We start from the raw sequence: 24560 nt of genomic DNA on the forward strand, positions 1-24560 counted from the left end.
GCGGCCCCTGGGGGAGAAGGAGGGGGCAGAGGGCTCCACGCGCTGCCCTCGCCTGCAGGCACCGCCCCCTGCAACCCTCATTGGCTGGGAACGGGGAACCGTGGCCAATGGGAGCTTCGGGGGAGGTACCTGCTGGCAAGGGCAGCACACAGAACCCTTTGCGCCTGTGACGGGTTGGATCACAGAAACCCCCTTGGGAGCTGCCACCCGATGTGCCAAGACTACCCCTGCTTCAGTTTTCCCTGCCAGCTCAGGACTCCGGCACCCAGTCTTGCTGGGTCAGACACTCCTGTCTGACTCCAACACAGACCCAGGGTCTAAATCACTTGTCCCAAAACTGCAAGTTTACCCAAAAACAGCTCACAGGAGTGTGCTTGTCTTTAGCACTCAGATGCCCAACTCCCAATGGGGTCTAAACCCAGATAAATCCGTTTTACCCTGCATAAAGCTTATGCAGGGCAAACTCATAAATTGTTCGCCCTCTATAACACAGATAGAGAGATATGCACAGTTGTTTGCTCCCCCAGGTATTAATACATACTCTGAGTAAATTACTAAATAAAAGTGATTTTATTAAATACAGACAGTAGGATTTAAGTGGTTCAAAGTAGTAACAGACAGAACAAAGTAAGTCACAAGCAAAATAAAATAAAATGCGCAAATCTATGCCTAATCAAACTAAATACAGATAAGTTCCTCACCAGTTCCAGAATGCTCCCTTTTACAGGCTAATCTCCCTTTAGCCTGGGTCCAGCAATCTCTCACACCCCTGTGGTTACTGTCTTTTGTTTCAGTTTCCTTCAAGCATCCTGGGGGGTTGGAGAGGCTCCTTCTTTAGCCAGCTGAAGACCAAATGGAGGGGTCTCCCCCAGGGTTAAATAGACTCTCTCTTGTGGGAGGAGACCCCCCTCCTCCCTCCTATGCAAAGTCCAGCTCCAAGATGGAGTTCTGGAGTCACCTGGGCAAGTCACATGCCCCTGCATGACTCAGTCTTTACAGGCTGAAGCCATTGCCCACATGGAATCTTGCATGTCTCCAGGAAGACTTCTTATGTGGATTGGAGCATTCCAAGATGCATTGTTCCCCAAGTGTTTCCTGATCAGGTACTTAACCTGGCAAATTCCTTCCTAAAGAAGCTGACCAAATGCCTCCCAAAGCTTACTTAGAAACCAAGCAAGCATACAGCCCATATTCTTAACCTCAAGTAGAAAATGATATATATATATATGTACAAATACGATGAATAGATATAGTAGACCATAACCTTTACGGAGATATGTTACCTGGCACGGGCAGCACCAAACATATTCCAGTTATGTCATACATACATTTATAAGCACCCCCTCCCCATAAAGCCTTATGGGGTACACTGTCACAGCGCCCCCCTCCCTCCCACCAGGGGCCTCAGGGACGTGGTGCCGGGTGCTTCCTGGAGCAGCATGCAGCCAGAGCAGGCAGGGAGCCTGCCTTAGCCCCGCTGCGCGCCGCTGCCACCCCAGAGCCGCTGAAGGTAAGCGGCGCCAGGCTGGACCCTGCACCCCTCCCCCCAACCCCCTGCCCTGAGCCCCCTGCCGCACCCTGCACCCCAACCCCTTGCCTTGAGCCCCTTCCTGCACACCACACCCCCTCCAACACCCCACACTCCCTCCCGCAACCCAACCCCCTGCCCCAGCCCTACATTCATGGCCCTGCATGCAATATCCCCACTCAGATGTGGTCCTCGGGCCAAAAAGTTTGCCCACCCCGGTCCTAGAGGCAGAAAATTTGATTAAAATCTTGCATCCTAGAGGCAGAAAATTTAACTGAGCCACTAGGTAGACAAGTTCTGTGTAAATTAGACCCCAAAGAGCTGTATTATCTCTAAATAAAAAAAATAATGTTTGAGATCCTTGATGAAGATAGCTGTTGCCATGCACATATTGGGAGTGGCCAAACAAAAGGAGCTGGCAACTTCTGGCATTGTCTGTTCAACTGGCAAGACTATTTTCCAATTGGTCACTTATTCATAACCCAGTGTATCTGAGTCTTGACCATTCGCAAACTGTGCTCATGTATTTTGGTTGGAGATCAAAATCTGCTGAGTTTCCAATGCATCCATACTTATAAGGTCTAAACTAGGAACTTACATTGGAATAGCAGTGTCTCTCAGGGGTGTGAAAAATCCACCCCCTTGAGAGACAACTATACTGATCTTACCCCCGGTGTAGACAGCACTAGGTCAATGGAAGATTTCTTTCGATGGGAGAAGCCCTCCAGTTAGCATAGGTAGTGTCTACACTGAAGCGCTACAGCTGCTACGTTATAGTGTTTTAAGTGTAAACATGCCCTAAGAAAACAATGAGTGACATAATATGGCTCTTGTGACTTTTTGCTTTGCAACTGTATTTTTTTTCAAATGGCCAAAATATATTTAGAAATTCATTAATTGCAACTGATTTTACTTGTTGGTATAGGTTACCTGCTATAATGAAAATGTTTTCTTTGTCACGAGATCAAATACATTAGCAAATTAACAACATTGGAGAAGACAATTTACATTATACTCTTGATTGCTGTATTTGTAATCATTATATAGTGGTTTTACCGCTAATTGAAATAAAATATTGAAATATAAATTTTGGCAGATCTTCAACTTATGCTTATTAGAAGAGTCTGAAACCAAAAGAAAACTAAAATGTATATGTGCACACAAAACCCAATATTTAAATTAGATATCACATGCAACAATATATGGCTTAGTTTTATCCATATGTATTATATGGACATATTATGCTGTCTTCCCACTGACCATCTTATCACCCCCCTTCTGATGCCCCAAATAGCCTCTGTCACTCCCCCTATCCTTTTCTGTGGCACAGTCTGCCTCCATACTTTCGTAGATAATCAGAATTTATAAAATTGAAGCTCTACTTTACCTACAAATGCCACAATTTCATATCTTGGAAGTTTACTTTGGTATGTTTGCCTAGAAATCATTCAATTTAAATGTTATAGTACCCTCTCTGGAAGCATTAAACAAATAATTCAATAGCAAATTAAGGGCCCAGTGCAGCAGTGCACTCTCGCTTCTTTGTGCTGTTCTGATAAGTCAGATTTGCAGCTGCTTTTTGTTATCTGACCAATACACTGCAGCTACTTTGCACTGCTCCAAAGCAGCTCAAATCAGCGGCTGTAACTAAATCTATCCCCAAAAGTTAAATGGAAAAAACATGTAAGGTTGCTACTACTGAACCTATTAGAGATTACATGGTAGAATTCTCTCTCCCTTTTTTTTTTTTTTTTTTTGTCTTCATATATTAAACTTCCCTAAAGGAAATTCTTAAACAAAATTGCATTACTGTAGAGTTAAGGTTTAACAACATACTACTTCCATTCTGTCTTCTTCTTTGTCACCTGTTTTTCAAGACATAGCTTTCAATACAAGCTTGCATTTTAGAGCCAATGAGAGCAGACATTTCTTGCCCTGTTAACTTCTTCCCCTCTGAAGGTTATGCAGCACTAAGTACATTGCTGAAGTGCTAGGGAGGAAAGAATTATTGTGGATTCTGTTTGTTCGTGTTCCTATCACAGTTTCTTTCACCTAGGGCCTTTGGATTCCTTCATAACCACTGTTTGTTCTCTCATTCTTTCGTGCCTCTTGCAACAGGTACGAATACATCATGTCAAACCAGCTTTTTGCTAGGGTAACAAGTTTAATGGATAAAAGTGGGGCATGCATGCTAGGTATATGAGTAAAATGGTCCATGTAGGAAGGAATAGCCAAATTCCCAAATAAAAACTGGGATGCTGGCTGGCCTCTGGGTGTTATAGTGGATGACAAATGAGTCAGTAATATCAGGGTGTTACAAAACAGCAAGTATTTTAGTGAGTTACGTAAATTGGAGTATTCTGTGTAAAGCATGAGGAAAATATGGTTCAACTGGATCAGTTATGGGTTGGTTCTTCAGCTGGATCCTATATCTTATTATCTGAGGCAGAACCAGTGATGGATTTAGGACACTTTCCCTACAGTATCTGACCTAAGAATAGGTTAAACAGAACAAGCTGCCGAGGGGAACTTGTGGAACTACCATCCCTAGCAATGTGCAAAGCTTGTCCTTAGTGGTGCCCTGCCAGTTGTGAGCCTGTATTCTACCCACAGACACTTCTGTCAACTTGTTCCATTCCTGATTATTTGAAGTATGTTGATCCAAACTCTTGTCATTAGGTTTCAGGGTTACCACCAAACTAAATTAAAATTGCTGTTTGTAGCCTTTCAAGTGACAATGCAGAACTGTCTGGCAGTGTTCAGCAAACAATCGCTCTGATAGATAATTCCTCAACCGTAGGACTAAATCAAATTTTCTAAAAATATATATTGTGACAGACCCAGACCAGTGGGGTACAGGAGTCTGGTAGAGGGCAAATATACTGGTCACTGGATGAGTAATTTTCTGTTCCCTGAGTGACCAGAGCAGGGGCTGCACTAGATAATCAGGAACCTGCTAGAACCAGTTAAGGCAGGCAGGCTAATTAGGACACCAGGAGCCAATTAAGAAGAAGCTGCTAGAATTAATTAAGGCAGGCTAATCAGGGCACCTGGGTTTTAAAAGGAGCTCACTTCAGTTTGTGGTGAGAGTGTGAGGAGCTGGGAGCAAGAGGCACAAGGAGCTGAGAGGGTGTGCTGCTGGAGGACTGAGGAGCACAAGCGTTATCAGACACCAGGAGGAAGGTCCTGTGCTGAGAATAAGGAAGGTGTTTGGAGGAGGCCAGGGGAAGTAGCCCAGGGAGTTGTAGCTGTCATGCAGCTGTTACAGGAGGCACTATAGACAGCTGCAGTCCACAGGGCCCTGGGCTGGAACCCGGAGTAGAGGGCGGGCCCGGGTTCCCCCCAAACCTCCCAACTGACCTGGACTGTGGGTTCTTCCAGAGGGGAAGATCTCTGGGCTGTTCCCCAACCCACATGGTGAATCTCTGAGGCAAGAAAATCCGCCAATAAGCGCAGGACCCACCAAGATAGAGGAGGAACTTTGTCACTATAAATTAAGCAAAAATGAAAACCACTGGAAATGCTCAAATGAAGTACCACTGAGACCAGGCTCAATCTAACCCACACATTCATTGGGGATGATCTGAGGCTGAAGTAAATGAATTGGGCAGGGATCCTAACCCGGGTGAGCCTGGATTAAATGGAAGGTCGACTTTGGTAACTTGATGAACTATAAGAAATGAGGCCGTGACGCCTGAGGCTCTGGTTTCTCTCACTTGTTTTAACAGGCCGTCTTTGTGAGGAGAACATTGATGACTGTGCTTCAGATCTGAGAGGACCCCGTTGCTTTAATGGAGGACAGTGCATTGACCAAATTGGAGGCTACAGCTGCCACTGTCTCCCAGGCTTTGCAGGCGAGCGCTGTGAGGGGGATATTAATGAGTGCCTTTCCAACCCTTGTAGCCCTCATGGTAGCCTAGACTGCATTCAGCTGGTCAATGATTATACATGCATCTGTCGCAGTGCCTTCACTGGTGAGTACCTGGAAATGCTATCCCAGTTTCCCATTGACTTGATCAAAACATTATCCTTATTGTCCTGCCCTTCTCTAGGAGTTGTTAGGTTATCCGGTCCATTTCCGTGACAATCCATGATTGTTCCCCCCACAGACTTCTGTTGTTTTAACCAGTCTGGTTTTAAGATCTTAGCACAATGGGACTTCCATAAATACCGCTGGAGAGAATTCCACAGCCTGATACACTTCACTGCCAGGAAGTTCTTTCCTGTTATTCATCTCATCAGTCCTAATCTCATATTCCTAGTTTTTCCCAATTCATTACCCTAAATCCTTTTCCTCCTTAATGTTTACAATTATCTGAAGGGTGCACAACTCTCATTTCTACTTCCCTGCACACTTAAGCAAGCCATACATATTTAACTTTCTCCATAAATCACTCCTTCCAAATTCATAATCAAATTTTTTGCCTTTTTCTTAACTGCTGCCAATTCTTTGATACCATTTTGGTAATATGGTCAGAATTGAATGTGGAACATGAGCTATGTTGTACCGCTAGGTACCATCCAGAGGGCGTTCTGCAGCTCCATCCCAGTTGCCAGGGTTCAGGGACACTTAGAGTTACAGAATGAATGAGGCTTACAGACTGGTGGAGTATCTATTGTCAGTGTCTCTTATTGAAAAATAAAGGGAGCGTTGAGCAGCCATTTGATTTTAACTTTGTGTGCTCTCCTTTCCTTGTGTGTCTGCTTCTCAGGTCGTCACTGTGAGACCCTAACAGATGTGTGTCCCCAGCAGCCTTGTCAGAATGGCGGTACTTGTGCTGTTGCCAGTCATGTGCCTTTTGGGTTCATCTGCCAGTGTCCTCCAGTAAGTGTCATGCCCTTACATGGCATGTTTTAGCCCAGACATCCCCATGTTTTCTGGCTTTATTGTACAGTAAGTCCCAGTGGCAGCAGGTAATAAGCCCCGTCAGTTAGTGTCCGCTCATGAGCAGTGCAAAGATCCTCAAAGCCTCCATCAAACTGCTTATTCTTTGAGTATTGCCGGCACTGATCCCTGCTGTAGAGGAAATGTGCACCCTCTGAACTTTGTGGGAAGCTGTGTCCATTGGAACTGCACTAGCATCCATGTGCCTCCTAGCTGCGCATAGGAGTACAGCTCCACCCACCAGTCAGTTCCTTCTGAATGCCACAGGTCGTAAGCTGAGATTTGCCATTCCCAACCCTAGCAGTACCCTTCTGAGAAAGCTTCTCTGTCCTAAAGATAGTTTTAGATATTTAATATTAGGTTTTTTGCTACTCCGTTGAGTACTTGTTTGCACAGAATTCCACTGAGCCCTTTTCATGAATAAAAAACAAAAGAAAATGTGTTCCAGCTTGTGAAAGCCAGGTGCACACACAACTTCATGCAGTGATCAATTGTGGGAAATGTCAGCCCCAAAGGTGTGAAAATTCTTGACAATTATCGTCTTGTGAGAAAATGAGATTATGATGGAGACTGTCTTGCAACCTTAACTATAGCACACACACTTCAAGGGTGCACTATGGACTTGTAAGGCAAGGCCAGGTAGATAAGCTTCTTGGTGTAGGGACCAGTTCCTTGGTGGGCTTTCTGCTCAAAGTCCTGTAGGTTCCAGGAACCAGTGTGTCTGTGGTTAGATCTAGGAAAGCCCCACAAGTTCCTGGGGTAGGGATACAGGAGTTGACGTGGGGGTTGGGTCTGTGAAATAAACTGATATTTGTGCACCCTTGTGCGTGACATAACCAAAATCTCTTCTCCAGCCCTAAGAACATTAATCGGTCTGATCTCCGCACTTTTCTCATAGGGTTATTCTGGGTTTAAATGTGAGTTTGGCAGCCACAGTGTCTGTGGGCAAGTGAAATGCAAGAAAGGGGAGCAGTGCATCCAGACATCCTCTGGGCCCCAATGTTACTGCCCAAAGCTCTCAGCTGGCACGGCGTGCCAGACTGGTACAGGCTGTGCCAGTGCACCATGCCAGAATGGTGGAAGCTGCATTCCCAGGACTCAGCCACCTTACTACTACTGCCAGTGTCCTGATCAGTCTGAAGGGAGCCAGTGTGAACACTCAGTGCGCCCCAGCCAACAGCCACTGGGCTGTCCGGACCAACACTGTGCAGAAAGAGCAAAAGATGGCTACTGCGACAAGGACTGTAACATGCACGCCTGCCAGTGGGATGGAGGTGACTGTTCCCTGACAGGGGAGGATCCCTGGGCCAACTGCTCTTCCTTGCTGCACTGCTGGAAGCGCTTCGATGGCAAGTGCGACGAGGTCTGTAACACACCCGAGTGCCTCTTCGACAACTTCAAGTGTCAGCAAAATAGCAAGCAATGCAAGTAAGGCCTGCTCCTGACTGCTGGGATCTCTGTAACTAACACAAGGCTCTCGCTAGTGCTTCTAACAGCTTGAATGCTTGGCCTGTGCTGGCTCTCCCCCCTGCAGCCCTGTGAAGGGCGCGTGCTCTCTGCACTCTCGCTAGGACCCCCACATCAAGGAACTTTCCCTCTCTCATCTGGTTTTCAGCTTTCTTTGGAAATAACTTTTGGAAGATGTGTGCTTACGGGCAAAGTTACATAGTCTGCTCAGTGACACCGCATGCTAAGCTGCTTACTGAACATATTGCACAGTCTGCACCTCTCTCCTACTTCCCAAAGAAACTCCAATTAGAGCAAACCCCTCCAACCAGAGTAGAGTGTTTCTTGAGGTCCTGGGGAAAATGAATTTCTAGGTGTCTTTTCGTGTTCTGGATCCCACCCCACACAAACGTAGCACAGGAGTGAGACCTACAGCTGAATTCCTGGGGTGCTCCTTTCTAATCACTAACAGGCAGCAGGTGCTGCAGCTTCGCCATGGTAACCGGTCACTTGATCCCAGTGCTTGGTGCAGGACCATTTACTGGACTGAGCAATTCTCTCTCCTTAACGAAACCAGATGACCTACAGGTATTAGGTCTCCTCCACCCACTCAGACCCAGAGTGGGGCCAGCTTGCAAGCAGTACACTAGAGGTGAAATACCTCACCCGATACGCTGCAGCCCCTCCAGTCTCCTCCTCAACCTGAACCCAGACTGGAGCTGATTAGCTAGTGGGGAAAGGTTTGAATCCTGTTCTGCAGGCCCCAGACTAGAGGTACAATGAAACACCAGTGTGCTGCTGTTTGTAACCCCGTGCCCCTCTCCTAGGTATGATAAGTACTGTGCAGATCATTATGCGGATGGGCGCTGTGACCAGGGCTGTAACAGTGAGGAGTGTGGCTGGGATGGCCTGGACTGTGCTGGTGACAAAGCTGAGAAACTGGCAGAAGGGACCCTTATTATTGTGGTACTGATGCCCCCCGATGAGCTGCTAAGTGATGCCCGCAGTTTCCTGCGGACTTTAGGATCCCTTCTTCATACCAACCTGAGAATAAAACTGGACTCACAGGGAAACCCCATGGTGTTCCCATACTACGGGGAGAGGCCGGCATCACGGAGTCGGCGATCACTCTCAGGCAGTCGCAAGCCCAGAGAACTTGAACAGGAGGTCATTGGGTGAGTGAATTCCTTTGTGCATCACTAGTGAGACTATATCGTTCGGTACTGTGGGTGTGAGGTGGGTTCAAATGTATGCAGTATTTGTGGCCTAAAATACGTCTCTGTTCTGCCACGGGAGGAGTATAAAACTATGGAGATTGCTAAATACAATGCTAGGCTGGAAGAATTAACCCGGGAGACTAAATTTTAATTTAGGGATGCACCATTTAGAAGGACCAATTCTCTCTTCCTTTGCTTACTCCTCTGCACTTTAATTCTGTTCCTGCAGCACGAAGGTGTTCCTGGAAATTGACAACCGCCAATGTAGTGAAGATTCAGACCAGTGCTTTAAAAGCACAGAAGCTGCTGCAGCTCTCTTAGCAGCTCAGGCCATGCAGGACATGCTGCCCTACCCCTTTGTGTCTGTCCAAAGTAAGTAACGTTGGAAGAGAGATGGGGGGATATGTCTGGCGCATGAAAGAAATAAATGCTTGATTTAATGTATGAAATAGCATGTTTTAATTGTTGATCAGCACTTCAACACCTGTCTGCACCTTGCTGTTCAAATGCAGCTTCTTGAATTCTGCAAAAAACTTAATCATATTGCGGGCTAATTTACTGACCCCCCCTACAGTATTACAAGTATGGGTGGCCATTGTGTACATATGTGGTACACTTTGTGTAATTAATTTTTTTACCTTTTATAGTGTGGAGTGTAAAACACATATGTGGAGGTGATAAGTTGCAGAGCCATGTGAGAGATTTATCACACACCTTTGACCATCACATGTCTGCTAGAACTCATTCAAACATTCCAAACCCCCGAGCAGATTTAAATAGGCGCCTTTAATAAAAATTCAGCCTGCCAGAAATATCCTCTTCTTCAATACAGAATTTCCTTAGATGCCACCAGAACCTGAACCCTAGTTACAAGATTCAGCACTTGACCAGAAACTACTTCTTTATACCTAGTAGTGTTGTGAATTTGGGAATGGATATCTTGAGCCAGCTGAGCAAAGAACAGGATCTTTTTAAAAAGAACAGGATCTTCGTCAAAGCAATTGAGTGCACCATTGAAGATCTTGTTCATGAAGCCGTGTGCAGCTTATTCAGGATCTCCACAAGTGTTACATTTACACATGATGTTGTATGAACAAGCTATGCACTTCTTCAAAATTTGCTTTCTGCAGCCCTGCAACCTTTTAAAACACACACTCTGAAAAACATGTAACAAAGGCTAGACAATAGAATGAAAGTGCTGTGTTCATTGTACAGTTATACTGGCTTGTCAGAACCTACTGTGCATAGCCAGAGTCTGAACTTCCTAAGGCCTTGGCGTCCTTTGTTCTAAACCCACCATGAAGTAGAGAAAAATCACTGTCTTCATGAAGAAGGAAACCCTATGTACAAGGAAGGAGGATTGAAGGCTGCTGTCCAAAAAAGCACTTACTTTGCTGTATTTTAATTGGGATTTTTAGGTGAACCTTGGCTACCAAAGAAGACCCAGTTGCTTTACCTACTTGCTGTGGCAGCTGTGATCATCCTTTTCATCCTGTTGTTGGGTGTGCTTGTGGCAAAGAGAAAGCGCAAGCATGGCTCCCTCTGGCTTCCAGAAGGCTTTGTTCTACGCCGGGACCCCAGTAACCACAAGCGCAGAGAGCCTGTTGGGGAAGATGCAGTTGGACTGAAGTAAGTCTGTATTGGGTCATTGAATGCCTTTATGCGTGCTAGGTTTTTGGGAGCCAATCAAACCACCATGTAGTGCATAAATCCCTAATTAAAGGTACTTACAACTTTGGGGGGGGTGAGGTAAATTTACACATCAGGCTAAAATTTCTTAAGCTTTTTCTCTGTACAGATGTTCAATTGAGATGATCTTTCATTTGATAACTCATTTAATGTTACAGATGAAAGCCCCCAGCCCATGGATAAATTTAAAACTAGATTGCATAAAGCACCAGAAAACCCATTGTAGGTAACAGTCTTGCACTATGCTCTAGGGGATGGACTGGATGTTACCTAACAGGGTTGGTGTCTGACTCTGTGAATTTGAAATCATGAAGTGTGATTGTGCAGAAATAACAAAAGGTCTGAAAATCACATGCTCTTCATTCACTTTACTTGACTTTCCACTGAATTAACCAAGTGCAGAGCTCTGGATGTACCCTGCTATCACTGCCTTGTTGAAATAAGTGCAGATAATGGGCCATATGCATCCATGATGAAACTCTATAGAAGTCAAAAGTCAATAAATGGTCCAGTGTGTGTGTTTTAATGAAGGATTAAAGATGCTGAAAACATGTCTCTCTAACTTACTGATACATACCAGGAGTGTGACTTTGGTCCCCCTCTAGTGGCTAGAAAGGTTTACTGTCTCCAAGCTAATGGACCAGTCCTATAGCTAATGCAGTACAGGCAAGTGCTTTTAGAGCCAGAGGTCTGGATTCAGTCCTGGCAGATAACCCAGTCAGGGGACTTTGCTGCATTTACACATTTATTTCAATGAGGGGCCATGTAAACAGCTCCAAATTCAGAAACGTGCAAATGAGCATATGTCTACTCGATATTTGGAGTGCCCGCCTCATGCTCCTGCGTGAACACGTCACATGTGCCCATTTACTGAAGCTGCACCTTTTCAGAAAGCAAGGACTTCAGTGCCAGAAATTATCTCAATAGAATGTTGGGGTTGAGAATTTACAAGTAAAAGCTAAGGAAGTTCAGAGCTGTGGTTACCAAGGTAGCTGTCACTAGGCTCTCTTGGGTCCACTCTACTGTAGCAGCCACATAGCACATTTCAGTTAAGATTGCCAAACAGTTCACTTCACAATCCTTCAGTTCACAGGGCAGCGTGCTAACTGCACCATCCCTTCGGTCGCTTCCCTGGCATGCCTAGCCATCTCTGCAGGCCAATCTCCTGAGTACGGGAGCAGTGGCTGCCTTGCATTGGCAGGTGTGCTAGGTGGGAGAAGGCTCCTCGCTCATTGGTGCTGGCTACAGAGATTGTTCCTGCCTCTGCTACTTGTGTTGGGGAAAGCTGATTCCTTATGGAGGGCTATGAGTGTTTGCCAGATTCCAAACCTGCTTGCTTGTGGTTTCCCAGGCAAGAGGGAACACTAACGCTGGGAAGTGCTTTGACCCTAGGGACAGAGAAATGTAGCCATTGGACATGTTTGAAAGAAAGGCTTATCCCTCAGTGTCCAAAACTTTGTGCTGTCAGTTATCAGGCCAGATAAAACACTTGGCTCTGGTCAAAAGCTGCCTCTAAAGCCCAGTGCATCTGAGGCCAAGACACAGGCATTTTCAGGGCTAAAATCCAGGAGATGTCCAAACATTCCCTCAGGACTGCATTTGATATCTGATGTTGCTGCCAGGTCTCTGGCTACAGCCCACTTGAAATGTTCCTGAATTCTGGTCTTTGTGGCCAGGCAAGTTATGAACTTGCCTTTGAAGGCGCAGACCTCTTCACTTCCAAGAAGGTTGAAGTCTTGTAAAAACTGAAAGCTACAAAGTCTATGGCCAGGACTCTGGGCTTCATTCAGCCTGTTTCAGGCAATGTTTGTTTTGATACTTTGGGGCAGGTCATAGTAATCCTATAGGGAGTTAGCTACCATCAGAGGACACTCCTTGGAGAATACAAAGACCTTCCCCGGCTGCACTTTGGCAACAAACTTGAGGGTGCACTGATGGACCCAGAGCCAGTACTGCAGTACTCAGATCCTTTTCCTTTCTCTTCTACCCCAGCTTTGGAGACCATTTGTCCTAGCTGACGAACGGGGTGCCATTTGTTTGGGTTTTGGAGTTTATCACACTGGAGTACTCATGCAGTGTGAAGCCAGGCCAATATCCAACCCTTCTTCCTTTTCTAGGGCTCCCTCATATGGAGAATATTTGCAAGAGGCAGACATGGCTCTGATGGAAATAGGAGTCGCAGAACTGATGCCAGAGCTTTACAGAAGGACAGGATTTTATTCCTGGGATTTTCTCATCAACAAAAAAAGGCCTATTCTGGCCTTCTCCAAATGGAATGAATAACTGAGGATAGTCTCATTCTGCATGGCTTCTCTGTGCACAATAATCCCTGCTTACAAGCCCCATGTGGGTTTTAGGCCCTCGGCCTTAAAAGTGCTTGCTTTTGCCTCCCAATATGGAAGAACCATGTCAGGTTCTTGGTGGGCAAGAAATGACCAGTGCAAGGTCCTTCCCTGCACACTGGGTATTGACATGGTGTGTGGAAATGATTGCGATTCATCTATTGGAGGAGTGTCCATATCTGGGCAAATGGCTCATAAGAGCTCAGTCGGACAGCAGGGTAGTTCACACTGCTGCAGGAGACCTGCACCACCTTCAGATCTGAAGTTAAATCTTCTTTCATCCCATTTTACATCCTATCCCTCATAAGGGCCACTCTGGATTCCACCAGGTCTCCAGGCTGCTTGCTGCAGGACAGTTTCTGAGATCTCATCCCAGGCTAGATGGCAAAAAGCCTTTACGTCTCAGGTTCAATGGAAGTCTGTTATGCAAGGCTATGAATGCCACCTTTGCAAGGGTGATTAAATCAGACGTTAAGAGTGTTTAAAGTTTATCTAGGACAGTATTTCCCCCTTAGCAGGTCAGGCTCCCTCTGTCCCAGTCATGTTATTCTCCCTACTACTCCCTGCTGGCTGTGGAAGCTGTCTCCCCACCAGGTCCATGGTTATCACTGCCACATCCATCTGGGTAGTCTCTGACAGTCTGGCTCCCGGGTACCCCTTTTCAATCGGCCTTCTCCTAAGGGGGTAATATCTTCTTACACGGCCCTCCTCTTGGCATCAACAAGAAGCCCTTTGCCTCCTTTTGGCCATGGGCCTCCCATGTTCCTTCCCTTGCTTAGACACTTCCCCGGGGCCAGTCTTGACCCCAGAACTGAGGTCCGGACACTCCCTTCACAGGTGCTCCTGTTGCTCACAGGCCCAACATGCCCATCCCTTCCCTGTTCTCCCCACAGGTGGGGCAGTCCTGGGCTCTACCTTCCTCCTGTTCTCTGGGTGAGGTTTCTGTCGCCTATCCCTGTAGGGGCACTCTGCCTTCCAATGTCCTTGTTGCCCACGGGCATAGCATCCTCCCAGCCTCCTGTTCCAGGTGCCTCTCATTCCCTCTTGCTCCTTGCAATTTCTATGGACTCCCCTTCGCAGCAACTTGAATAGGTTCAGCTGCTGCTCTGCTAGTCGGGTCATATAGGCCTGTAGGTACTCTTGTGCCTCCCATTGTCTCTTGGGTTTCCAGTACCTGGAGCAGCAGGACCTGAAGCTGCCCTTGCTGCTTGTCGGCCCCTTTTCACAGGGGCACTGACTTTGAAGTCCAGTCTGGGAGGGTATATAAGCCCTCAGCAAAACATGCTTCCACATATTGTGTTTCCACTGTCTCTCAGATAGTCTCTGCAATCTCTGTGACAGGCAATTGTCCCCGCAGTCTCTATCCTTTCCTTATATCGGGGTGACCGTGTGCCCACATTCTCCACCATGTGTGACAGGGTGTGACTCACCAGTCTGACACCACCTGCTGGCCGTCCCAGGGATCAGCACTGCTAGCCAGTGCACCCTCTTTCGGTGATACCTCACCCACTGTCACTTCTGCTCCTGGACCCATGTTGCTCCAAGGAGCACAGCGTCCTCTTCAGGACACAGCCCTCCGGTTGTGCCACACACTGTGCTCCCCCTTCTGGGGGACAGTACCACAGTTTGACTGTCCAGCCACTTCCTCAGTGGCGAGTGGGGGAGGGACCCACTACTCCAAGTCCCGGCCCAGGGACCCTGTAGATGGCAGCCACATGCTGTGTCCCCTCCAACGTCTCAGTCTACTTCCCTGGGCCACTTCCCCGCAGCCGCAGCACTATCTCCACCCTTATCTCAGGGCCTCAGCATGCTAGCAGTCAGCCGGGAGCTTGCTCTCACTCCCTTTATCCTGCCCAGCACTGCTCTGTCCAAGGTGCTAGCTTTTTTTCCTCTTGCAAGGCAACCAGTGCTCCCTCCTTGAGCTCCAGGGGGCAACTGAACCTGCTCTGCCCTGCAGCTCTTCTTATATGGGCCTGCCCAGCCCTGATTGGCTGCTTTCCGCGCAGCCCCTCTCCTATTGGCTGCTTTCCGCGCAGCCTCCCTAGGGCTCCATTAAACCCTTACCACCCAGTGTGGGGCAGACGCAACAAGTTAAACTTAGAGTGTTAGTGGTTCCGCTCTCACTTTGTCAGTCTGCAATGTGACATGTGTTCTTCCATTTATTTAGGAATCTGTCAGTTCAAACTACAGAGGGTAATCTGACTGACTGTAGTCTGAGCGAGCACTGGACCAGCAGTGGAGGACCTCCGCCTAAGAGAGCAAAGGTAAGAGGTTCTAAGCATTGAACACTGCCTTCTAACCACTAAGACTCTTCTTGTTCTACCTAGGATAAGGTTTGGTACTTCTGTAACATGCCCCTCCCCCAGAATACCCCCTAATCCTGAACGTCTAAAAACCTTCTAAAAGTTAACACTGTCCAAACTACAAATATTAAATTCAGGGCAACCACTCCAGTGCAGAACAAGAACAGAGTCACTTCATGCCAGAGCCCCTTCCCGTACAGACCTCCAGACTGTAAAGGAGGAAAGAGAAGCGTTGCCAATGCTAACCTCTTTGTAAATCCAGGTCAGTTCTTGCACAGTGGGAACTTCAACTTCAAGAATGCCACACTGAGCAAATGGAGACACTTGTTTTAAAAACCCAGTTTTGAAAGTGTCTGCTGCTATTTGACTTGTTTTTGAAGTGAACTTTTATTTTCCCTGTGCAGGCTGAAGACCAAGCTTTGCTGTCAGACGGAGAGGAGCAGGTAGATCAGCGCCAGTGGACACAGCAACACCTAGAGGCAGCTGACATCTGTGGGACCCCATCTCTAGCCCTTACACCACCACAGGAGGATCAGGAAGTGGATGGGCTGGATGTCAATGTCAGAGGGCCAGGTCAGTACACTGTGTCTGAGGTAAACTGTAGCACTACATACAACTCCCAACATTAGAACAATTGCACCTAAAACAGTGAGAACTTGTAGTCCTCATGCAGGGTAAAGATGCAGAACATGCAGAGACACCAGCAAAATTACACAATGTTTGACCAAGAGCTAAGGCAAGAGAGAGAGATCTACCATGCAGTCTAGAAAAAAGACTCTGGGGAGACAGACTCATGGTCTGCACTGCTTGGAGTATAGCGTGAAATAAAGGAAGGGAATTCACAGTATCAGAAAATGGTAGGACAACAAACAATAAATACAGACAGTCTAGGAAGTCCGTTAAGGCAATAAAACTCCCAGAGGAGGTGGTCAAGGTACCATCGCAGCAGAGATGAAGGATGAATTGCTGTACTGGAAATAACCAAGAGCAGTGGCGCTGGAACCCTTTTAATAGTGCGGGTGCTGAAAGTCAACCCCCTTGCCCCTGTCCGCGCCCCCCCCCCCAGTTGGGGCCGGGAGCAGTGCTGTATCTCCAGGAGGGGGGGACCTGGACAAGGGGTACGGCTGGGGGCGGGCACAGGGCCAGTAGCAGAGCCCCGGGCATAGGGCCCACAGCTGGGACTCGCATGTGGGGCCAGTAGCAGAGCCCCAGCCGCGGAGCCAGCGGCCGGGACCCCAGGAGCAGAGCCCCGGGAGTGGGGAGCCAGGTGCACGGGGCCAGGGAGCAGGGCCAGCACCCCAAGAGCAGAGCCCTGGGAGTGGGGCCCCAGGCACAGGGCCAGCGGCTGGGAAGTGAGGCTGGCAGCCAGGACCCAAGCCCCGGACTGGGGAGTGGAGGCCTGGGTGGGGGGCCACCAGCCCTACGTAACACCTGGGGGTGCTGCAGCATCCCCCACACCCCTAGTTCCTGCGCCTATTCCCAAGAGCTCATCTAATCTGGTAGTGGTGTTACTGCACTGATCTGTGCCAGCAGTTGCTGAGAGGCAATTGAGCAGGGTTATACTCCACAAGAGCATGTAGTCTGCATAGAAGTGGTGGAGGCGGGGGAGGATTTCCTTCTGACATTAGAGAATGAGTTTATACCATTAATCTGCACAAACAAGAAGACATCTACTTAACAAGCAGCCTTGGTCAGCTGTGTGTATGAGACATTCTGCTGTCTCCTAGGGACAGAGGAATAATATTACAGCAGATACTGTAGTGGTCTTATGTTCTCTGATATGTCCTCACCTTTAGTACCAAGATCAGTTTTGGTCACCATAACTCAGACAGCCCTTGTGACTTTCATCTTTTCTGTTACTGGCAGTCTCCTAACTAGAACATCAAGTGATCACCTAAGTTTAGGAAGAAACTTTCCCCTTATGGTCTAGTATTTCCCAGTTGACTAGATGCACTGAGAGTGTTCTGCTGGCCTTTGAAGTGGTTAGTTGAAGCTCTCTCATCAGCTTGCATGGCCCTGTGTGATCTGTTCTATGCGGAAGTGATTCCTGGGAGCAAGAGAATTGGCTGTGACTTTTATCCTGGCTAGTACAGCAGTAAAGATGATTTTCATTTGTATACTGTAATATCTGGGGCATGTTCTGGAACGTTCTTACTCTGGGCCTGGTCCAGTTCTCATCCAAATGTATGGGAGTCTTTCCATCAATTTTAATGATTATTGGTGTCAAGTATCAGAGGGGTAGCCGTGTTAGTCTGAATCTGTAAAAAGCAACAGAGGGTCCTGTGGCACCTTTAAGACTAACAGAAGTATTGGGAGCATAAGCTTTCGTGGGTAAGAACCTCACTTCTTCAGATGCAAGTCTTGCTTATGCTCCCAATACTTCTGTTAGTCTTAAAGGTGCCACAGGACCCTCTGTTGCTTTTTAATGATTATTGGATCCCCCTTCTTTTATTGCTGTTGTAACATCATCATGTTTGCTTTCTGACCCCTGTGATAGCTACTAAGTGGGAAACAGTTATGAGCAGGAAAGTTTCCTTGGTGAGTATGGGGCCTAAACAATCAGCTTCTGCAGGCTGTAAGCTTTCATTTGAACTAAGTTCCTAGCCCTGTGGTTGGGAAGAAAGCCTTCCAAATGTGAACAGTGTAACACAGCACGAACAGGTAAAATGGAGCTGCATGCGCTGATGTGAAAGGAAGGGATTGTCACTGGCCCAGTGCAAGTGCACAAAAGGAGAGGATATATGGCACTTGGAACAGGCACAATCTGCTTTCCTTTGCTGTTATGCAGGTGTTACCATTCAAACTTCTCTTCTGTTGCAGATGGGTGTACCCCACTCATGTTGGCATCTCTCCGTGTGGGCAGCTCCGAGATTAGTGATGAAGATGAAGAAATGGAAGATTCTTCAGCAAATATAATAACAGACTTGATTTATCAAGGTGCCAACCTGCAGGCCCAAACGGACCGTACTGGGGAGATGGCACTGCACTTAGCAGCCCGCTATTCAAGAGCAGATGCGGCAAAACGCTTACTAGATGCTGGTGCTGATGCTAATGCACGAGACAACATGGGCCGGTCTCCCCTTCATGCAGCCGTGGCAGCTGATGCACAGGGTGTCTTCCAGGTAATCCATTAAGGGAATCCCTTTTAGGACACTGGCTGAGATAGTGGCATTAGGCAACTGCAATGCATGGCATCTGCCTGCCCACCCAGAAGGATGTATCTGGGCAAGTACTGTGTCCTTGGCTATCCTGCTCTCAGACTGAGCAATGCATTGGCCCAAGGGTAAAAGGATGAAGGTTCTTTGTAGGTCTAGTTTCTTCAGATATTAGTAACTCAAAGGATTACACACACACACACACACACACACACACACACACTCTATTACATGTAGTTATTCAGTTTTCACTTGCTTTTTTGTTAATATCTTGCATATTCTGAGTCCTCGAATTTCAGCCCTGATATTGCTACATGAATACAAAATTTCTCTGAAGTTTCTTGTTAATTCTCAGTCTTATTTCTTAATGGAATTGAAAAATCACTCTTCCCCTGTGCCTCAGATCCTGATCCGTAACAGAGTGACTGACCTGGATGTGCGGATGAATGATGGCACAACCCCACTAATTCTGGCTGCCCGATTGGCTGTGGAAGGAATGGTGGCCGAGCTGATCAACTGCCAGGCTGATGTCAATGCAGTGGACGATCATGGTATTGCGGGGCTTGGGGGTTAAGGGCTTCTGTGTTCAGCACCATTTCTCAGGGTGTAGAATGGGAATGAGGAGCTAAAACCTGCACTGTAGCATGAGCTATTAATAACACTGGAGCTAGCAGAATAAATAGGGTAAAGATCCTATACAGGTGGGTTCTGTGGTGATTAAGTGTAGCACACTGCAGAATGACTGGCCATCATAGGGTGGGTTGTTTGGAGATGCCTGAAATGTATGGAGGAGAGTTGGGGGGACACAGTGGTGACGGTTGTGCTGAGACTTTCTGCAGCATCTCACAAGCGTACAGAACATGAGACTCCTGGAGAGGCTGTCCCATTGCATGTAGTGAGATGGAGTCTAGTGGGAAGTTGGACTGAGACTTTCTGCAACGTGCCTTGCGGTTCTGGGTGTCATGGAGGGAGCCTGCCAGGACTTTCTGCAGCTTTGTGGGGACAGATGGGTGTATCACAGGTGGTCATACCAAGGTGTAGCTCATCACGGAGGCTGCAGGGCTGATTACTGTACTGGAAAGAGTTGTAGGTTGCCAGGCTTGGCAGTTCCCTGGGGATGCTGTATTACACCTCTCCCACTTTGCTCATTGGTTTGTTGCTGAAGGGACTGAATTTCCCCACAGGTAAATCTGCTCTTCACTGGGCTGCTGCTGTTAACAATGTGGAGGCAACATTAGTGCTGCTGAAAAACGGAGCCAACAGAGACATGCAGGACAACAAGGTACAATTTGTGTATGCTCAATAGGGCTCAATATGCTCAATATGTCAGCAGTGCAGACCATCATTCACACATGGTCTGCACTGCTGGTCACTCAGCCGCGTTTCTCTCCCACTAACTCCATGCTTTGCAGTTGGGCCGTTGCTGTTGGAAATGATCTAGGCCAAGATTTTTCAAAACTAGGTGCTTGAAGTGAGACTTCTAAATCTACACTTAGGGAATTAAGTGACCTGACTCTTCAAAAGTGCCAGGTACCCAGCAGCTCCTATTGACCTCAAATCCCACTTCTCACTCCCTCTTAGCCATGGCTCAGATTGGTTCACAGGTGAACCTAGGTCTCCCACATTCCAGTCCAGTGTCTAACTACAGGCCGTTCTTTCAGCTGGGGGCTCAGTTCTTTCCCATACAAGCCTTTGCTGACTGTATTCTTGTTTGGTTCCCTTCCCACTCCCCCATTTCCAACGCAGGGAGTTCTTTCTCCCGTAGCTCACTGAGCAGTCCCTCCTGAAGCCATGTTGGCTAGTTCCTGTCCCTTGAATTCTCTCTCAGTGGAATTGTAGTGAATTTTGTGTGTGGTGTTTTCCGGCTCTGTTCCACGCTCACAGATTGCAGTTCCTCCTATTGCCCCTCGCTCAGTCGACATTGTTTCCCCTAGATCCACAGTAACCACAAAACTGTTGAGATGTCTCCTCTTTGTGCTTTCAGGAGGAGACACCGCTGTTCCTGGCAGCGCGGGAAGGGAGTTTTGAAGCAGCTAAAATCCTGTTGGACCATTTTGCCAATCGAGACATCACAGACCACATGGATCGCCTCCCCCGAGATGTGGCACAGGACCGGATGCACCATGACATTGTGCACCTTCTGAATGAGTACAACCTGACCCATAGCCCTTCTGGGCACCCTGGCACCATGCTGAGCTCAGCCCTCTCGCCAGTGATCTGTGGCCCAAATAGGTCCTTCCTCAATTTGAAACATGCTTCCTTAAGCAAGAAGCCAAGAAAACCAAGTGCCAAGGATGCAAAGAGGAAGGGGAAGAAATCTGTGAGTGAAAGCAAGGGGCAGTTTTCTGAGAGCTCAGTAACCCTCTCTCCAGTTGATTCCCTGGAATCCCCCCATGCTTTTGTATCTGAACCAATATCGTCTCCAGTGATGCCATCACCAGGGGTTTTACCTTCATCCCCACACACACAGCACACTGCCACATCAGTACAGGCTGCGCACACCATGTCCTTCTCCAACCTCCATGAGCTGCAGCCCCTGGGATGTGGATCCAGCACTGTGCTTCCTTCTGTCAGCCAGCTGCTTTCACAGCACAGAATCACTCCTCCAAACTGTGGGCTCGATCGACTCAGGCCAGTTAACATTTCTGCTGAATGGATGAGTCGTATGGAAATGAATGAATCCCAGTATAATGAGATGTTTGGCATGGTCCCCCAGGTAGTGCATTCTCACCCCAGCATGCCTCAGCAGAGTGGCATGATTCAAACCGATGTGAAGCATGGCGGAGTCTCCAGAGTGTCACTGCCACCTATTATGACTTTCCAACTGGTTCCCAAAGGTGGCATAAACCAGCAGGCACAGGCAAACTGTGCTCAGAATATAGCTGGTCCTCTTAGTTCCATGTACCAGGTACCAGATCTAGCTCAGTTGCCAAGTGCCTCCTTTCCCATGGCAGTGATCCCTCAGCAGGATGGACAAGTAGCTCAGACAAACCTCCCAGCCTATCACCAGTTTCAGAGCTCAGTGGGAAAGTACCCCACTCCGCCATCACAGCACAGCTACTCCTCCTCTGCCACAGAGAGGACTCCCAGCCATACCAGGCACTTGCCAGGGGAACACCCATATCTGACTCCATCACCTGAGTCACCTGATCAATGGTCAAGCTCGTCTCCGCACTCTGCCTCAGATTGGTCTGATGTGGCCACCAGCCCCAGCCTCGGCAGCAACCAGCGAGGGCCTGCAGCACATATGTCAGAGCAGCAGCGGAGCAACATGCACGTTTATGCCTAAAGAGGTTCTAATGGCTGCTGAAGCTGAGCTGGCTGCAGTTCTCATGACAGTCACCCAGGATGGAAATGAAGAACCATTTTAGTGTTCAAAAGTCTGAATGCACCCACCCACCGTCCGCTGTGATTGCTGTAGGTTTTACGCTTCCCGAATCAGAGAAGCTGGGGATGGGGAAGACCTGTTGGGCCACCTCTAGCCAGTTCCCCAGGGACTAGTGTGTGATTGCTCTCTACATGAGATTCTCTAGACTTTGTCCAGTCTGCTTTTAAACTTATTCCGCCACTTTCTTTGAGAGACTGTTGCTCAGCTTAATGCTTCTTCTGGTTAGAGCTTTCTCATATTCAGCCTCAAATAACAGTAATTTTACCCTATTGCTCTTCTGACACTCCCTTGTTACCATTCCAAATTCCTCTCTTTTCCCCACAATTACTGGTCCTGACTGTGATCTGAGCTATCACCCTCCCCTGGCTTTCCTAGACCAATGTCCTGAACTCCCCCTGCCCATTAACCAAAACGCCCCCATAGACATGAGGACAACTGTCTAGAGCCACCTCCCCTGCACTGCCTAGCTCTTCCCTAACACAGTGCCCAGGCCCTCCTGAACCCTCGCCTACATGAGTGCGTGTACAATGTTGACTCTTCCAGCTGCCAGCCCCCGAATTATCCTCAGACAAGTCTACATGGCATTCTCATCCTCAGAATACCTGGTCAGACTTCTACCTCAGCTTCTACCCCCCAAGCTCCTGTCTTCCACAGACAGGTCAGACCCCTCCTTCACACTACTCTGCAGTGAATTCCAGGGCTCAGGGCCGGCCCACAGAGGCACCTTGTCTCAAAGAGGAGACTGCCCGGAAAAGAAGCAGTAGTTTAGGAAAACCCTCAGTTTAAGCATGAGAAAGTTTCCTGACCTCACACCACAAATTCCTGATCCCATTACACAGTATCACAGCTAAGAGTCAAATGTGTTTGACACTGGTGCTCTCGAGTCCTGCAGGTTGGGTGTTGTCTCTGTGCTGTATCATGATGTGGCTAGGTTGTAATCATGTATATGCAGCATTTTTGTCCTTTTGTACCATTCACCTGTGTTTAATGTGACCCTCAATCCTGGGGATAGGCCATAATTGCCCCTTTTATGCCCTTTGGAGGTGATCGGAACAGCCTAATACAGTGCTGTCCACTAGAAGGCAAGAATGCTAGCGTCTTCTTTCTAGCCTTTAGTTAGTTGCACCTCATCTAAAATTGGAAGTTGGTTAAGTTGGAGACCAAATAGTTCAGAAACCATCATCTGAAACATCTGAGCAGATGGATTAATTGATTCTGCTCTATGCTTCAGCACATACCAAAACTGCACACTTGTGATGCTGTTGCCCGTATGATCCCACAAGATAAGTAGGAATTATACTGCAGCTTCCTCTAAATTTGTAGTGGGTTTACAGAACCCAGCTTTCATCGAGCCTTAACTGGACAATAGAGCTGCTTCTCCTCTTGTCCAGATCTCTGCACTGCCCTGTGAGAACACTTCCCTGAAGGGCTCTGGACAAGTCAAGGATAGAAGTGTAAATTCCTAGAAGTTGCATTAATTCTACCTCTTCAGGCGATCCCTGCAAATGAACATTCCAAAGAAATTTTTGAGCACTATTTTGCTGCCAACAAAAGACAGAGAGTCTGCTCCTCTCTGAGCAGCAGTTACTGCGCATTTTACCAGGTCCAGTATTTAGAGTGATACTTTTATCCTAGTAAAGTTAGGAGCACAATGCATTTTCTTTTCATTTTTGACTCAAAGGTACATGAAGGCAGGGCCTTGGCAGGAATCATTCCATAGGTCACCTTTCTGGGCTGAAGTTGTTGATTGTTTTGTTTAATGCTTTCTGATGCACACAGCCTCTCTTCCCCGCCCACACTGAGGTGTGTACTGTGAAAGAGATACAGCTCAGCCTTTTGGGGGCTTGGGACTGAAATAATCAAGGATTGCTTAAATACATGCCAAAGAAACCAAGGGCTTTTGCTTTTTAGCCCTAAATAACCCCAAGTGCCTTTTAATCTTTGGCAGCCATTGCAAGGCAGGTATGTTCTTTGCATCTGGTGTGTTTGAACGATGTCCCTTTCTGCCTCTTTTATACTTCTGGTAAAGCTGAGATCTCCTTAAGGTGGTATTTTATCTCGTAAGCAGTAACCATTCACACAGCAGCATTTTCCTACAGTAATAACAGGAAAATATGTGCTTATTTTTACATTTAAAAAAAAGTTTATTATGAAAATAATTGCTACAAACTGTATAAGCATTTTTTATCCCCAAAATAAAGAGTATACGTCCAGTGTCTACGCACCGGTGCTTTCACTTGTTGCCATAGCTGCAAGCTGCCACTCTGCCTGAACTTATACATGGTCTCGCTTGGCCAATTCTGCATGGTGTCCCCTGCACCTCCATCTCGGGCCAGGGCACAAAGAGCCCACACATTATTCAGTGTTCACCCCTCCCCTGATGAAACTCTTATCCCCTCCTAAGGGGGAGGAAATCTCCAAGGTTCCCATCAGACTTATCCCACATTGGTGTTAGGAAGGGCACCACCACCACTGCACAACAGGCCCTGGGGCCAGTACCCAAACCCCACAGATCCCCAGCCAGGGATTGGCAGGAAACCAGGCCCATCCATTCCCAACCACCCTGGTGTCAGCTGCACTCGGGATCCCCCTTAAAAAAGGGCTTCT

The 24560-nt window shown here is 47.5% G+C and overlaps 1 protein-coding gene across 1 annotated transcript in view; it reads left to right on the forward strand.

Annotated features, from left to right (window-relative positions):
- LOC112107395 (neurogenic locus notch homolog protein 2) overlaps nt 1-22347 on the forward strand; it is a 136782-nt gene extending 114435 nt beyond the window's left edge. The window contains exons 22-33 of the mRNA XM_024201087.3: nt 5257-5502; nt 6241-6353; nt 7312-7841; nt 8687-9034; nt 9306-9448; nt 10495-10705; nt 15275-15371; nt 15815-15983; nt 18231-18532; nt 18969-19116; nt 19750-19847; nt 20550-22347. Of these exons, the coding sequence (XP_024056855.1) occupies nt 5257-5502; nt 6241-6353; nt 7312-7841; nt 8687-9034; nt 9306-9448; nt 10495-10705; nt 15275-15371; nt 15815-15983; nt 18231-18532; nt 18969-19116; nt 19750-19847; nt 20550-21854 (3710 nt within the window). The 3' untranslated portion in view covers nt 21855-22347. The remainder of the gene's footprint in view (nt 1-5256; nt 5503-6240; nt 6354-7311; nt 7842-8686; nt 9035-9305; nt 9449-10494; nt 10706-15274; nt 15372-15814; nt 15984-18230; nt 18533-18968; nt 19117-19749; nt 19848-20549) is intronic.
- Nucleotides 22348-24560: the final 2213 nt, after the last annotated feature.

This window comes from Terrapene carolina, unplaced genomic scaffold (genome assembly GCF_002925995.2).
Source record: "Terrapene carolina triunguis isolate 2854851 unplaced genomic scaffold, T_m_triunguis-2.0 Scaffold210, whole genome shotgun sequence".
NCBI classification, from domain to species: Eukaryota; Metazoa; Chordata; order Testudines; family Emydidae; genus Terrapene; species Terrapene triunguis.